The sequence below is a fragment of the Lygodium microphyllum genome, chromosome 3 (genome assembly GCF_053477565.2).
Source record: "Lygodium microphyllum isolate KBCC chromosome 3, Lygodium_microphyllum_v1.1.10, whole genome shotgun sequence".
Taxonomy (NCBI): domain Eukaryota; kingdom Viridiplantae; phylum Streptophyta; class Polypodiopsida; order Schizaeales; family Lygodiaceae; genus Lygodium; species Lygodium microphyllum.
This window is the reverse complement of record NC_141137.1, coordinates 160,477,070-160,493,943: the sequence shown is the minus strand read 5'-3', so window position 1 is coordinate 160,493,943 and position 16,874 is coordinate 160,477,070. Positions and strand designations below refer to the sequence as shown.

The following is a 16,874-nucleotide window of genomic DNA, read 5'->3' as shown; positions in this document are numbered from 1 at the left end:
TTAACATGATAGAGGATGAGGAGGACAATGAGAAGTAAGGAGAGGAACACATTTCTTTTGAGAATAATAACGATGTGAGACCAATGAATGATCACTAATGTCCACAAGCTACAACCTACAACTGTGCTACTTCTAGATATTATTTTGACTTTTCAACCTCTACTGTGTAGTACCTACTACTAGCACTTACTACCTAGTTGCCTAGTTGACATACCTCTAGTGTCTTTGATTGTCTTGTTTGTGTGATATTCATTGCTGTTATAATGATTTTGTTCTGTACATCATGTTATTTTACGTATGTATACAATCAAAAAGCATGAGAAAACAATGAGGATTTTGCAGACACACACGGTGTATACGCGCACACCTATTGGTGTGTGTCTAAGAAACTGATTGGTTATCCTTAAGCTTGGATGCTAACTTTTAAATAAAACAGTCATTTTAATCCACATGAAGCATACTAATAAACATCTAACACAGCTTGAACACTGAAACATTAGGTACATGTATACAATTGTAGTTTCTCCCAATGTAGTCATCAGTGAGAATAGGATTATGTAGTTGAGAATTATACATAACTTTAGATCCTCCAATGTATCTGTGAGTGAGAAATGAGGAATGCCTTATTGAAAGTAACTCTCAACAACCCTGACGAATATCTCAGCGTTTACTTAGCTACAGAGATAATAGCCAGTCTTCTGAGAGTCTATATATCAAACTTAGGCACCTGCACCATCCAACAACATAAACATCATAATATCTAAGTCTCTAATAAATTTTCCGGAGTAGTTAACACAGACAGAAAATTTCAGCATAATTCAGAAGAGAGGTTAAGGCATGCGCATATATCAGGAAACCAGCTTATAAAGCAACAGAAGTACATACCTGTTGCATGAGGTTCAAAGCTTTCCAAAGATTTGAAGTTCTGCCATGCTTTCTCTAACACTTTAGCTTTGTATAATTTTTTAAGGCCTCCTGATTCAACCTCTAGAACTAGGTGATATAGGATTCCTGAAACCACTTGTTTCTGTGCTGAGACAAGCCGAACAAAAGAAAAGTGGGAATTCTGCAAAACAAGCAATAGATTTAATATCTGTTGTCAGGAAAAGTAGCATCACAATGATCAATCTTTTCAACTATGTGCATTATGAAAATCATCTCTAACAGCACTAAAAATTCAACGTTGTTGAGCTTGTTATACAGTAGAAGTCTCAGTCTAGTCTGCTCGGGTGCTCAAAACAATAGATCTCTCAGTACTTGTAAAAGCTCCCTGCCCTCCTCCCTTCCTTCCTAACCCATCAAACCATAGGTGCACAGAAGGAATCTTGGACTCCCGACCCTGTAATAACCCACACACAAAAGCATATCCCTTTGACCAGCATGGTTTTACTGAAAACCCCTTACAGATGCTTACTAGCACATTGACGACCAAGAAGCACAATAAGCTTATGAAGCTTCAAAAGTTCCTAATCTTCTCAGGAGCCTATGATGGTATCTCAGGAGTCAGTACACACATGGGTCCACAAGATAAACAATCAAAATGGTCTTATGCCTAAAGTGGCTGATTTGTCTGCCTTACAAGTCTCACTTGCAAGTTATACTATGTAATCATGCTTAGTTGTGAAAAAGAGGGTTGATGAGTGCAGCAATAATATCATTGACTTCTGAAGGAACTTCAACCCCCAGTCTATTGCATCAAACGTGCTGGGTCCCTACAACACTGACAAAAGCAAAATCAAAAGAAAAGTAAGCAGGGAGATATCTTGTTTTTCAATTCTTGTCTATCAACTCCCAATGAGCTTGATGCTTGTAAAGGTAAGACAGTGTTTCAGATGACCATAGCCACTGGCAGTCTAACTCCAAACACAAGTGCCCCATTCCAGCTTTTTCCACCCCACCTACTCCAAGGACCATGGAATGTACAAATCAGCTAGTGTTCATCGGTACATTGGGCACTGTGATAATTGACCTTCCCAAGACACCAAGATAATTTGCATCATGTGAGATCTAGAAATAGGAGGCAACTATAGGCCAAGATGGCCTACACACTTAGCACCTTTAGCCAATCTAGACTTCCTTTTTGGTGCACCTTATGAATTGAAGCATCATTATATGATTAGGAATTAATGCAGTCCATCAAATAGAATGCCTACCATAAAACTATGCATATTGTTCAATGGGTTTCCACAAAATAATATAAATGGTATAGTCATTGTCTTCAGAAGCCACTGGAGTTTTCAAAGGCAAGGAGATGTTGACTCCTGTCTTCAAGCAGGAGAACCAGATCCATAGACAGATTCGGTCCCAGATTCCAAGAGTGTCCAACCAATTGTCCGAGGTTTCAACCTGGCAAGCATCCTCTTGCAGCTTCACCTGATCTTGTCAAAGTGAGGCCTCATTACTTTCCTACCACAGTCTTTATCCAGCAACCAGTCCAATTCTGTGCAGCCAAGAGTTTCAGAAACAGGAGGTTTCATACTTATGGACAGCTTCATAAAACTTTGGAAACAGTAAGAAACAAGTTTCAGTTTCGGTGAGACCTTCGAAAACGCATTTCAGCTTGACTTGCAAAACATTGATCTCTAAATTACATTCCAAAGATGTTGGGCAGTAACTTGTAAGGTTTACGAATCATAAGAGTACCATCCATCAATCATGACTAATCAATGAATAGTGATTCACAATCAAGTTAGCTGCCATCATCCATGAAACATTGAATGACAGGTAACTATTTCCAAATCCAAAATGTGCCTAGCTCTACAAGCAAGCTATGACAAGTAAGAGTTCCAAAGTAAAGGTGAAAAATTAAGTTTTTAAATGTTTTATACAGGTCACAAAAAACATGCTTTGTGAGTATGATATTGTTAGCAAATATGTCAGTTCATGGTTGAGTCTATGCATGTGATTCAGAGAGCTATGGCACCAATCTATTTCCTAGATTACTTAGGCATTTTATCTAGCATTTTATGATAGCTATTTTAGCAATTTATGTTGACTGACCTGCTGCCATTCATGGCATTATTTTTGCCCATTTATTCCAGGCACTCCTCCACAGTCATCATATATTTATCATCTAACAGGTTCTGGTGGAGGGAGAGGGGCAAGTGCCAATGCTTTCACAGCCGGTGACTCACATTGGTTCTATACTGTCTCATATCTTGGTATATGGATTCCATTTCCTGAGCATCTCTTTGCTTCTGAGTTCTTCATGTTGTGTTCCTTTCTTTTGCAATGTTTCTCTTTCCTTTGTCTCTTCTGTTCAGCAGTCTATTACAGCAGTTTTCCACACTTCTATCACTGCATCCACTTCTGACATGGTATCAAATTGCAGGATCATTGTTCCTACTGCTATTTTATACAGTTTCAGGTCTGAGTTTTGACTTTTCATTTGCTGATTGGACCTGTTTCTGACTGCTGTGACTGATTTACAGCCTGGGTGACCTTCCTCTGCTAATTTTCGGCCTGTTCTTCTGCTATTATCTCAACGTTTTGCAGTCTGCCATTTGCATTTACTGTTTTCTGGGCCTGTTTCAAGGCTGGAGACCTATTCTTGCCTCTTCCACAACAACATTTTGGTGTCTGCTTTCTGCATTTTACTGATCAGCATCTGAGTTTTGATCTTTTTCTTCTGTGCAGGGCTGGTGACAGGTTTCAGGCTGTTTTTTGGCTATGCATGTCCGTATTTTCCTTTTGTGATACACTGCTCAGCTTTAGAGAGGGTTCATGTACCTCCGGTTGTCCTGTTCTCATCACTACACTCTAGTTATTGTTGCTCTTTTCTCTATGTGTATTCTTTACTACTTTGAACTCATGCAATCCTTGTGAGCCTACATTTTTGGCATACTTTTCTCCTTACAAATCCCTTGTTTTCTTTATCTTCTCTATATCTCCCTCCTCATCACTCCACCATCTTCTCCTAATGTCTACATTTTTGCCATACTTTTCTCCTTACAAATCCCTTGTTTTCTTTATCTTCTCTATATCTCCCTCCTCATCACTCCTCCGCCATCTCCTCCTAATGGTCACCATGCAAACATTATTTACTCATTTGCAAGTGTTATGTTGGAGATTTGTTGTCTTTAGCTTCAAGTTTTTGTGAGGATGCTATCTCTTGGTGCTTCAAATGTTCCAATTTCAAAGAGAGAAGCCATACAGCGAAAGAAGAAAAAGTCTCAATGCTATTATTGTGGCAAGAAGGGACATCTCCGAAAGGACTGCAAGACATTAGCAACTTTACAGCAAGAGCAGGAGCAGACGGTGACAACTCTTCCTCATCTCCAGGTCTAGGTTTAGGCTCCAACTATGTGGCCCTAATGATGGCTATAGGGGCCTCCCTTCCAAGTGACTAGTACAAATGATATGGTCATCCCTCACAACTCTCTTAGTGCAACAAAGGGAGATTGAGAGGGTGGTGAGATGGGATTGGTGAACCTCATCTATATAGGTATACATGTGCACAAGTTCCCAAGAGGGGTTTTCCTGACACATCGTCCGAACTCTAGCAGGTTCAAATCCTAGAGCTCGAATTGACATCCAAGTTCATGATGAGCTGATTCTTTGATAGAGAGTGGGTTCGGCTCCTAGTTTGAGCTCGCATGAGGGGACACTTTGGCAATCTAGCCAAAGGCAAGTAATCCATGGTCACATATGTTCAAAGCCATTTTGGATAGGCTAGTCTTGTATGCTACTGCGAGACATTCTCAACTAATATTGAGAGCTACTATGATTCTTCTCTATTTTCAGGCACTAGTACAATCGACATCAACATCAGGTTCCCTACAAGGCACTTTGGTGGTGGCTTGCACACCCACTACTTGGGTATCCATGGTTCTACTTTTGTGGTCCTTGTTGTATATACTATGATGGGACATTATCATTGTACATTGTATTGTATCAAATCACCCATGATCTAAGAGAGGGTGTTAGCAAATATGTCAATTTATGGTTGAGTCTCTGTATGTTATTCAGAGGGCGAGGGCACCTATCTAATTTCTAGATTATTTAGGCATTTTATTTAGCATTTTATGATGGCTATTTTAGCATTTTATGCTAGCAGACTTGCTACCATTTATAGCATTATTTTTGCCTATTTATTCCAAGCACTCCTCCACAATCATCATATATTCATCATCTAACAGGTTCTAGTGGAGGGAGAGCAACAAGTGCCAATGCCTTCACAGCCCGCGACTCACATTGGTTCTGTACTACCTCATATCTTGGTATATGGATTCCATTTCCTGAGAATCTCTTTGCTTCTACGTTCTTTGTGTTATGTTCTTTTCTTTTATAGTGTTTCTCTTTCCTTTGTCTCTTGTGTTCAACAATCTATTACAACAGTTTTCCACATTTCCATCATTGCATCCACTTCTCACAGATATGTTTCGTACTTATACGAAGCGCAATGCATTTCTGTGCAACACTCATCCAATTGCAAGCCTTAAGCTTAATTACAAATGCTTCCAACAACTCTACATGCCTTCTTGTAGTTCTAATTGTAGTTTACTATCTATGAGTGTATTGCAGATATGCAAAGCTTCCACTATTTCAATTTGCATTATGTCGGTTGATTGAATGTGTGTTTTTAAGAGTAGGCATGTGTTTGTTCATATTGAGATAATTGTGACTGATCTTCATTTGGTTGTTTTTGTGGTTGTCATACGAGATGTTTTGTCTTGGAATTTCTTGAAGGCCTTAATGCTCCCACTACTGCTCTCTCTGATTGATGTAATGTGCAAGTAATTTCCTATCTCATTTCACATTATTAATCACCATTCAATGCTCTTGTGATTGAGAGATTCATTGTTTTGACATCTCTCGTGGTGGTGTCATTGATTGTTGTGGTGCTCACAAGTGCTTTTCAGAAAGGGTGCTGGATTGCTCTAGCCTTTGAAGGAGTCTGGACTAATAACAAAATGCAAAAAGACAAAATAGGATTGCATGGTGTCACATTAGAAGAGATGCAGAAGACACATCGCTCTATGTAGCAGCAACCATGGTTGCACTGATTGGAGTAGGAGATCATGTAGATGACTGGCAGTGAGCAATAGAAGCAAAGAAGGGAGAAGAGAGATGAGAGAATGAGAGAAGAAGAACGAGTAATGATAAAGGTATCAAGACTGATCTGAACAAGTAATGATAAAGGCATCAAGACTGATCTGAATGAAGAAGGCTGAGTACAAACAGCCCCTGCACAAAAGCCTGAGCACATCACTAACAGTGCTAGAGTTAGAGGCAAAAGACGAAATATGATGGAGGAAGATGAGAGAGGATGACAGCTGGTAATAATGACTGCAACAGCATGTGAAGGAGAACAATCTCTGAGCGCTATGATGAGAGAAGACAACCAACCCCTAAATAGGGGGACTAAACTCTATCATCCGACTGCATAGAATGCCTCAAAAAACAAGTCAACTGATCAATAAAATGATGGCACATTATATTAAAGATATGAATGACCAACTACCCGTGCAAGTAGGAAATATGCTGCCCAAGGCTGGAATGTCCACGAACAGCATAAAAGAGACATCACCTACTGTAGGAGATGGTCAAGGAGGCTTCACAACATGTTGAGAGGACAAAGAAAGCCCTGGACTGGATAGAGAGCAGAGAAGAGCACCAGCACACCTAAACCAGACATCTAATACCATGTTAGAATAGCGTGCTGCAATGGAATTTGCTGTAATAGACTGCACAAACACAAGAGAGAGGAGAAACACTCTGAAGAAGGAACATTGCAAAAGAACTCAAAAGATAGATGCTCAGGAAATGAAATCCATATACCAAGATAAGAGATGGTACAAAATACCAATGAGTAAACTGGCTGCAGGCACCAATACTAGCACCCGCTCCCTCTTCAACAAAACTTGCATATAATGGTGTATGCATAAGTGACAAAAGGAGGGAGCAACCAGCCTATAAAGAATGTGATGAGGTTGGCCATCCCAAAATAGGGCATAGAATATGCACAAGAAATGCACTGAGTCACTCATGAGCTAACTAATCTGCTAACAAATGGAGCTCAAGCTAGTGTAGTAGATGCTAGCCAAACATAGGGGACGTCAAAAAGAAGTGTACATACATTTGTGTGGAGTCCTAGCACAAAAAGGACTTCATTACCATCATCCCCTAGAGGACAAAGGGGGCTCATTGCTAGGCATAAGTATTGATGCAAGGCTTCAAAAGCAAACATGGCAGATACAACTAGAAAGCTCACACACTCATTTGGTGTGCCATTCCTTTCAATGTGGCTACCACATAGCAGTGGAAGAGGACTATTTGTTAGAGTCATTCCCTGGACTGGCAGGCAGTGCCATGCAGGCAGGTGCCACGTGGCAGGCTGCCAGGTGGCAGCAGTCAGACTGCATCAGTTGGCTGCATTTAATGCAGCCGACCTGATCATTTTTAGGCACTATTTTCAGCCTATAAATAGGCTGTGTTTTCAGCAGTCTGAGGCAATTGTGTCTCATAGATTTAAGCTTGCAAACTATGGAGATTGCTCTCCAGGCTGATGGAGATCAAGATCCTCAAGGTGGAGACATACACAGATATTCTACACCCGTGTATAATTCTGCATCCTTATACAGCATTCTTCACTGCAGATTTTCTGTGTTTCACTCTCTTTCACTACCAAATGGAGGAAATCGGCTAATGAGGGAGCAGCCACCACTCCAGAATCCTTTCAGGATTTCTCCTTCTTCTCCTTCTCCTTCTTCTCCTTGTCAGGGCCATCCTTCTTCCAGTGACCTGTTTTGCCACAAATGTGACAAGTAGACTCCTTGTCTTTGTCCTTCTTAGATTTTTCTTCCTTCTTCTTCTTTTGGTCCTTCCCCTTCTTCTGAGAGGATTAACCAACCAAAGCCTCACATTTCAAAGCATTGGTTCCTTTCAATTGCTCCTCTTGGTCCAAGACCATAGGAACCAACTCTTCCCAACGAAGAGTCTCAACCCCACTCTGAAGCAATCAAGGCGGAATAAAAACCACTGAAGTGAGACGGTAACTGTGAAAGGAGAGTTATCGAACCTGCATCTGGAGTTGCCTTAGCTTGTTAATATGCTCCCGCATGGATGATGACTTATTGAAACTTGTAGTCCTCATTTGCACTTCCAAAGAAACTCGCTTCATTATGGTCATCTGATTATACATCTGATCCAACTCCAACCATATCTCCCTAGCCATCGTCAAATGCTCTATATGAGAGATAACAACTGTAGTACATGAGAGAAATAAAAACGAGCGAATGTGAGCATTGAGTTTATCCCAATGTGCTTGAGCCTTTGCCAACTCCGCCTTCTCACTGGAAGAGTCTGGACTCGTCTCGCAAAGAAGGACGATTGATAGCCTCCATAACAAGCTCCATTAAATCATAGGACTCCAATATGGCAAGCATCATGACCCGCCAAATGCGGTAGTTCTCACCATCGAGCTTTTGATCTGAAGGAAGAGCCAGTAGGACGGGCACCTTCCGGTCCATGATCGCCTGAAACTCTATCTCGGCCTCAGACGACATCTTCACCTACAATGCCTACACAAAATACATAAAGCAACCTCCTCTGACTGTGAAAATACAGCCTGCTAGGGCTGTGGTTCGCTAGTCCCGCTCCTTCACCCACTAGAGGCAATGAAAAGGTAAAATCTACACTTGAAGGCCCAAAATACAGCCTTCTTTCTTCTCTAACAGCAAAGACAGCAGCAGCTTCAGCAAATCTTATCTTTTCTTGCACGCCCACGCTTGCCTCAGCCTAATTCTGATGCACAACCCACCTGCTCGCACTTAAACGTTGAAAACACAGCCTTGTGTCGTGCTGAAAACTCCTCTTTAGATGGGTCCATCCTAGGTCACCAGTCCTTCCATTAGTGGTTGAGGATTCAACCCTGCCAACTTCTGATGCTGCGTTGACGGCCCCATTCACTTAGGAGTGGATTGTTAACAGTGGTGCCTCTAGGCACATGACTCCTTCCGCAGGTGTTACTCATTTCCAGCCTTCGCATGGACAGATTCCTATTGGCAATAGTTCGTCTATTTCTATTCAAGGACGGGGCAATATGCATCTTATTCCAGATGGACATGGTAGTGCCCATGCATCTCAGGTACTTTATGTGCCGGCTTTGGGGTATCATCTTCTATCAGTGCACAAGATTTGTGCCCTCGGCCTCACGGTTAAAATTTGATGTGGATTCTTTTTGAATTCTTGATCGAGGATCGAGACAGATTCTTTCTTCAAGTTATAAGGAAAATGGAGTCTACAAGTTGCGGTCTTCTTCTGCCTTAACTTCACTTCTTCTTACCTCTCAAACTCAATCCGAGCTTTGGCATGCTCGGTTTGGTCACCTCGATTATGATTACCTTCGGAAGGCGTCTAAGGACTAGTTTGTTCGAGGTTTACCGGACATTGTGATGAGTCAGCATCCTTGTACATCCTTCATCCATGGGAAGCAGACTTGTGATGTTATTCCCAGCACGGCTTCGAGGCGGTCTTTAGCACCCTTGGAGCCTGTTTCTACCAATCTTTGTGGACCGATGAGAACGGAATCCCTTCAAGGAAGCTTGTATATCATGCTCATTGTAGATGATTACAGCAGGATGACATGGGCCTATTTCTTGAAGCTGAAGTCAGAGGCTTTCTCCAACTTTAAGAATTGGTTGCTTTTTGAGAACTAATCGGGGCGGAAGCTGAAGACCTTACAATTGGATAAGGGTGAAGAATTTGTTTCTATTGAGTTTGCTCAGTTTTGTGCAGATTGTGGTATTCACCAGGAGTTTGCCAATACAAACACCCCTCACGAGAATGGCATCTTGGAGCGGAAGAATCACAATGTGATCGAGATGGCACGTACCATGATGGAGCATCGTCAGACACCTCAATGTCTATGGGCTGAGGCTGTGGCTATTGCAGTTCACATCCTTAATCATTCCCCTACTTTTGTTGTTGTTGGTATAACTCCTTCTGAAGCATACTTCGGATCAAAGCTCAATGTTTCTTACTTCAGGGTTTTTGGGTGTGATGCTTATGTTCACATCCCAAAGACAGCGCGTGACAAATTTGAAAGGGCTTTCAAAAGACAGGTATTTGTGGGCTATAGCTCGCAATCTCAAGGCTACCGATTGTATGATCCTATTAGGCGGGATGTCTGCACGAACCGTGACGTTCAATTCGTGGAGGTTCCAACCCTAGAGGGGAGTGAGGACCACCTTGTTCTTGGAGATCTCGGTGATAATTAGGCCCCAGCAACTGTTCCTCTCGAGCCTCTACCTCTTGCGAACTCTTCTTCGGATGAGGAGCCTACTTCCCAGCCACCAGATTCACCGATTGGTCCTTCGTTGACACTAGACCTTCCAAAAACTTCAGTAGATGGAGAGCGCCAAGGCGAGATCCAGCCTTCTCCTCGTTGGGCCCGTGACACGCTCCAAGTTTCAAGGATCGAGGGGGTCCTTGAGGAGTGGCAATCGCACGATGGACCATAGAGATCACACCGGCATCAAGCACATACTATGGAGCTTGTTTGCTCTAACTACTATTTGATGTCCCGTGTTCTGCAAGATAGAGAGCCTACATCAATGAATGAAGCTTTACATACTAATCATTGGCGGAAAACAATGGAAGCCGAGTTGGAGACTATTGAGCGGAATGGCACTTGGTACCTTGTGCCTCGTCCCTCTCATAAAAAGGTGATTGGTGTCAAATGGGTCTTCAAGACCAAGTACCATAGTGATGGTTCTTTGGACAAGCACAAGGCTCGTCTTGTTGCTAAAGGTTTTGCACAGCGCCCAAGTGTTGATTTCCATGATACTTTTGCTCCTATTGCTCGTATGGTGACTATCCGTGTTGTTCTTGCCTTGGCTGGTCATAGAAGATGGCCCATCTTTTAGTTGGATGTGAAGTCGGCCTTCCTGAACGATGATTTGAAGAATAAGATCTATGTAGAGTAGCCTCCTGGCTTTGCTTCCTCAAATGGGAAGGTTTATAAGTTGAAGGCGGCCTTGTATGGCCTGAAGCATGCTCCGCGTGCTTGAAACAAGAAGATTGACTCCTTTCTCTAGGCAAAGTTGGAATATCGGTGCTCAAGGGCCAATCCACAGCTTTATGTGCACACTTCTGAGGGTGGTCATGTGTTGTTTGTTTTGTATGTTGATGACTTGATTGTTACAGGTGATCATGCCCAGAAGGTCGAAGAGACAAAGGCAACCCTACATCAGAAATTCAAGATGACCGATTTAGGACTTCTCCATTTCTTTTTGGACCACGAAATTTATCAAACTTAAAGGGGGATTTTCATCTCTCAACAAAGATATGTACAGGAGCTCTTAGTGACTTTCGAGATGGAGGATTGTCGGTCCATTTCTACTCCTATGGATCCGAACTGGAAGGCCACTTCACACGCAAATTCTCCTTTGGCCGATGCTACCCGCTACTGGCAATTGATTGGATCATTGATTTGGCTCCTCAACACACGGATTGATCTGTGTTTTGCTATAGGTCTCTTGGTTGGGTTCATGAGTACACCTTAGCAAGTGCATTGGCAGGCTGCTCAAAGAATACTTCGGTTTCTAAGAGGGACCTCCAACCTCACAATTTCCTATCCAACAGGTACAGATGCTTCTAATCTTGTTCTTGCAGGTTGGAGTGATTCGAATTGGGCTGGCGATGTGAACCAAAGGCAGTCTACTACAGGTTATTGTTTTACCTTGGGTGCTGGTGCTATCTCTTGGAGTAGCAAGAAGCAACCCATGGTAGCCCTATCTTCAACTAAGGCAAAGTATCGGGCCACGTCTTCTACCACATGTGAGACTGTGTGGCTTTGACGTTTATTGAAGGAGCTTGGCTGCCCCTGGACTCATCCAACTATTTTGTGGTGCGACAATGAGAGTTGCATTGCCTTGGCACAGAATCTCATCTTCCATGCCCGGACGAAGCACATAGAGATCTAGTACCACTTCATCAAAGAGGCTTCTGGATGAGACAAATATTTGGTAGATTTGATATGCATCATCAAGCTCTCATGTTCTAGCAACTCCAAGAGTCCAAACATTGGACTCTTGTGTCTAGTGCCAAGTCCATGATGGAATGTGTAACATGATGTATTGCTACAAAGATGCACAATATTATTGCATTGGACTTCTTTTTTAGAGTGTTTTTTTACTAAGACACATTAAGTCTCAATCGCATTGGAGTATCCATGGTGCATCTTGGGTATTCTTATTCCTTGGTTGTTCACCTATGCTCTAAGAGAGGATATTCAAAGTAGTAGTTTCTCAAGTTGATGGGTGCCTAAACCCTAATTCACAAGTAACACGTGACGTTCCACCTTTCTCGCCTATAAAAGGAGAGGATATTGCCTCGTGCATTAATTTGTACTTTGTTGATTCATGGTGTGAAGAGAGGGAGCTTGAGGAGAGTATGGGCCCGCAATTGTTGTCCTCTTATTTATCGTATTAGATTTCTATCAATATGTGCAATATGTGCATTGTCTTATTCAATTTTTGTCTATTGCTCTTCCAACATGCACATCTCATAGGAAAGAGAGAAACATCTCTCCCTCCAGCCTCTCAATTAAGATGAGGGACAGCTCTTTGGCAAGGTTGGTTCCCCCTCACAAGAAAGACATAGCCACCTTCCCCTTAAATCTCTCAATTAACATGGTAAAACAAGAGATTCTAATTAAATAATCCTTCACTAGTCAGCTATACCTCCAATAAAATCAAGTCCTCCAACAATGCTAAAAAGACAACTCAAGATTCCAAATCCCCGATATAAGTGAAAAATACATTTTTGACAAAAAGAAACTCTACCCAAATAATCCTTCATTGGTCAGCTTTACTCTAAATCCCTAATATAAGTATCATATAAATTTTTGACAATAAGAGACTCTAACCAAATAATGCTGCATTGGTCAGCTCTACCTCCAACAAAAGCAAGTCCTCCCTCCAGATTCCAAATCCCAAAATAGAAGACATCTTTGGCCACTTGATAACACATGATGTAGCCTTTTATCATGTCCTAAAAAGTCTACTGCAAAGAAATCTTCCTAGAATGGTTGAGACAAAGAACATGACTAACTAGTTCTTGATCTAGTATGGTAGACAAGCAAACAATATCAAATTCCAAAATTGTAAGCCAATTCCATTGATTATACTAATTTCAACTTCGATTTTATTTTACAACCACCTGAACTTCTACCAAAGAAATACACATTAGCTCCTTGTTTGGCATATATTAAGAGCTACGATTCTCACTAACAATAACTAACTGCCTACACATAAACTGCATGTCAAGTACTGCACACATTTGTCTTTAATACATAAGAAATGTAACCATATGAAAGAAGTGCAAACATCAAGCAAACATATGAAAGAACAGCACTATACTTTAGCCTCTAGAGTGCACTCAAAAGCCTACTGCATCCCACTACCCCTTACAAATCCCCAATGATGCTAGACGGTCTATATTTTCTCTAAGCTACTCAAATTGTGCTTGTTGGAAAGCTAATTAAGGTAGATGCACAGGTATTATGGGCAACCTATAGCTGATCTCAACCAGCATAAATATGTGAGCCAAGGGCAACTGTATGTACATAACCAAAATCACATGTACCAAAGCGTACTGTCAGCTCCTATACAGGTTGATGGACCACACTTATTGTTTAATCTACTGCCTGTTTATTACAACTTCTCACGTGAGTCAGCCTTAAACAGCTTTATATATTTCCCATTTGTGGAGTTATTTCTCCCGTGACTGTGACTTTAAGAGCTTTATACGCTCCATTTGTGGAGTGATTATCCTCCAGCTTTAAAAGTTACCTGGAAAGCCGATTTATGGGCAGTAAACTCCCCTAATGACTTCTCTATTCCTCGGATCTTAAAACTTCTGCATTGTACACTTCCCAATTATACCTTTAAGGCCACTAAATGGCGATCTATGTCATTACATGTGCCATCAGGTATAGAAAACAGGGTAAGTAGATCCAACTATACTTTCAGATTTGTGAGACACTCTGCAAATATAAGCTGTCATTATGCATCCAGGAAACAGCAGATGCCACAGGAGATACCATGGACGAATTAAACGCACAAACAGTTTGTCAGAACACTGACGAAGCCATTCTCATCTATTTTGACAGGAACATGTCATAAAGAGGCACAAACCTGGCGAGAGTTCTGCTGATCGACTGCAAACTTGGCGACATCCTCGAGTTGTGGACTATTCTCTGAGAGGGGAACCTCGCGCTTTCCACCGAGCACAGCCATGAGGATCGAGCGTGTACTAAGGCAGTCCGAACGGCGTAAGATACACGCAGAGAGAGCGAGAGAGAGAGAGAGAGAGAGAGAGAGATCGCTACCTTCTCACGCGTTGGCAATTTTTTGTAAAGCCAGTGGCCACTTGTCATTTTCTAAAAATGCTGCAGTAGATAAGCGGCGCAGGGTTTGAACTTGTGGCCTGTCAGGCTCACACCCGTCCGGCCGTGTGAGGAACTTCCTTCTGAACAAGACCGTCTCGTTGACATAAGAAATTGTTATTCAACAAAAGTTGTTTAGCATAAGCATATCTATTTACTCATGACAGTAGTACGATTATACCATTCTATATGGTTTTACATTTTAATCTCTATGTTTAAAAAACTATATGATTTTTCAGAATATTTTAATCAATTTTAATTGCTCATAAGTTTTTTAAGCTAATTAAATGTAGTTAGAAATTTGCAACCATATAACCTCAAATGTTGTAATGATGAAAAGTATCGTATAATGTTTTATTCTTTATTGCTTAGTCAAACTCTAAGATGTGGTAGCTTTCATGTTTGACTAAATTTTTTGGTTAAGAATTAACTTATAACTTCATAAAAGTATAACATTAATACAAGAAAATATATAAACATTCTATACAAGCAACACATTAAAGAGCTAGCACAAGTCTTTTTATTACCTTATAATTATGAAGCAAGGTATCATTCCCCCATCTTTTGAGAAGATTTGAACCTTCATTTGCTTATTCTTTACTTTTATTAACCATAAAATGAAAATGCAACAAAACGGTAGAGCAAACTGACGAATAAAGGCGACCACATGCAACAAAGGTAGAAAGAAGTGCAAATCAAATAAAATGCGCAAGGTATCCAATAATCTTCAATCAATCTCCATAGTCATACAATTAATTATAATATTATTTTGAAAGTCAAGCATAGCGCCCATGCAAGTTATAATATTTTATATTGGGAGGAGAGACACACAATTCAAGGGTGCAAGCACCGGCTTTCATTCACTTCCATGATGGTTTGTGTAATCTAAATGTATGTGTATAAATTGAGAAAGACCGGCCAAGAGCCAAATAGGAGAAACCGATGCCCAACTTGAGTAGAAGCCTAAACCCAAAACCCCATGTATGAAAGTTAGAAAGTGAATGGATAAGCTCATTCTTATGTTATGCAAACTTGAGAGCATACTTATTTTTCATGCTTCTAATCTATCTACTTATGCTCCATCTTGATAGTGAGGGAAAGTGAGTGTGAGAGTGAGGAATTTGAGAGCTGAAGCTTCTTTTTTTCACGTGCTCTTTTTCTTCTTTCCTTTCTTGGATGAGAGGCAGATTGAAGGAGAGGTTAGGATGTCTCGCTTCTTTATTTCATGTGCTCTTTTCTTCTTTCCTTTCTTGGATGAGAGGCAGATTGAAGGAGAGGTTAGGCTGTCTCTCTTCTTCTTCGTATTTCCTCTCATGGATCAAGTGCTTGTGAATCAGACTAGAAGCTATGGAGTAAAGAAGGAAAATCAAGAACCATCACACAAATTGTGGAGCCACCATCGAGCTTTGCTTCATGATGTCAAGAAAAAAGTAGGTCGGTGAGTTCACTTTACACTCATTGATTTGTTCATTCTTGCTTTCATTTGGTTTAGGAGAAGAATGGATAGATCAAGGAGTGCGAGAGATGTATCAGCTATGTGAAGAAGAATGGATAGATTGAGGAGTGCGAGAGATGTATGGGCTATGTGAGAGGTGGCTATTATCGAATTAGATGAAGTGCTTAAAACAATAAGTATTTCATAAAGTATTGCGATCGAGCTTACGAAAGCTTCGACAATTTTGGTTTCGTTATCAAGATACGATGAAATCATCCATGATGGCATACGTTCTCTTTATCATGCATCAGAATAGAACCACTACTCTGAAACTATTTTTAGAGCACGGACTTCGAAACAGATTAGGAGTGGTTTTGAAACTGGTGTGAGATAGACTAGGATATAGATTCTCAGATGAAAATGCAAAGTAGTATTGGATAGGAAAATTGGAAGAACCCTAGGAGATGACCTTAATCGCAAATAAATAGCCAAAAAAAATTGTTTGGTCTCTATTTTGTGTCCTATGGGATTTTAAAAGCGCTTACTTATAATTCCAAAGCAAGGCTCTTGCTAGATCTCTCTCCTTTTTCATCCTCTACCTTACCACATCACATGAGAAGCCCCAAGGCTAAGGCAAAGGGCCAAGCCTAGTGACTTATAGCTGATTGGCTTCTATTCACCCACCTTGGCAACAAGACCATTGACAATTTGGCCATTGCTACCACATTAATAGGTAGGAGGCAATTTGACCGCTCACAAAGTCATACACCTTGGCCTTTACACTGTAAATCGGCTAGTGTCAAAAGCCTTGGCCTTCACTATTCAAACTAGTAGCCTAATAATCTATCAAGGATTAAAAATGTTGGTAGAAGACATGAATCCTAGTTGATCTCACCCCATTCCAAAATTTGGCCTTAGTACACCTCCAACCTTGAGTGCTTTAAGGGTTATCACATTCTAGAAAGGAGTTAAGTGACATACAGTGCTTCATGTAGAAATCTTTGGAGATAGATGCATAGTAGATACAGAAGTTAGTGTGAGCATAAT

At 41.0% G+C, this 16,874-nt stretch overlaps 1 protein-coding gene across 1 annotated transcript; it reads right to left on the bottom strand.

Moving 5' to 3' along the window:
- Window positions 1–466: 466 nt before the first annotated feature.
- Window positions 467–14,360, bottom strand: LOC148039090 (cysteine proteinase inhibitor-like). Its single transcript, XM_087674975.1, has 3 exons — window positions 14,142–14,360; window positions 886–1,066; window positions 467–727 (listed from the first exon to the last, which is right to left on the bottom strand). The coding sequence occupies exons 1-3, from the start codon at window positions 14,241–14,243 to the stop codon at window positions 720–722; spliced, it is 291 nt and encodes a 96-aa protein (XP_087531101.1). The 5' UTR covers window positions 14,244–14,360; the 3' UTR covers window positions 467–719.
- Window positions 14,361–16,874: the final 2,514 nt, after the last annotated feature.

Bases quoted from the DNA above. Each gene is read 5' to 3' on its own strand.
- LOC148039090 (XM_087674975.1), bottom strand. From the start codon at position 14,243: ATGGCTGTGCTCGGTGGAAAGCGCGAGGTTCCCCTCTCAGAGAATAGT. The intron at 1,067-14,141 runs GTTTGTGCCTCT...CTTGTTTTGCAG, and splicing joins ATCAGCAGAACTCTCGCCAG to AATTCCCACTTTTCTTTTGT.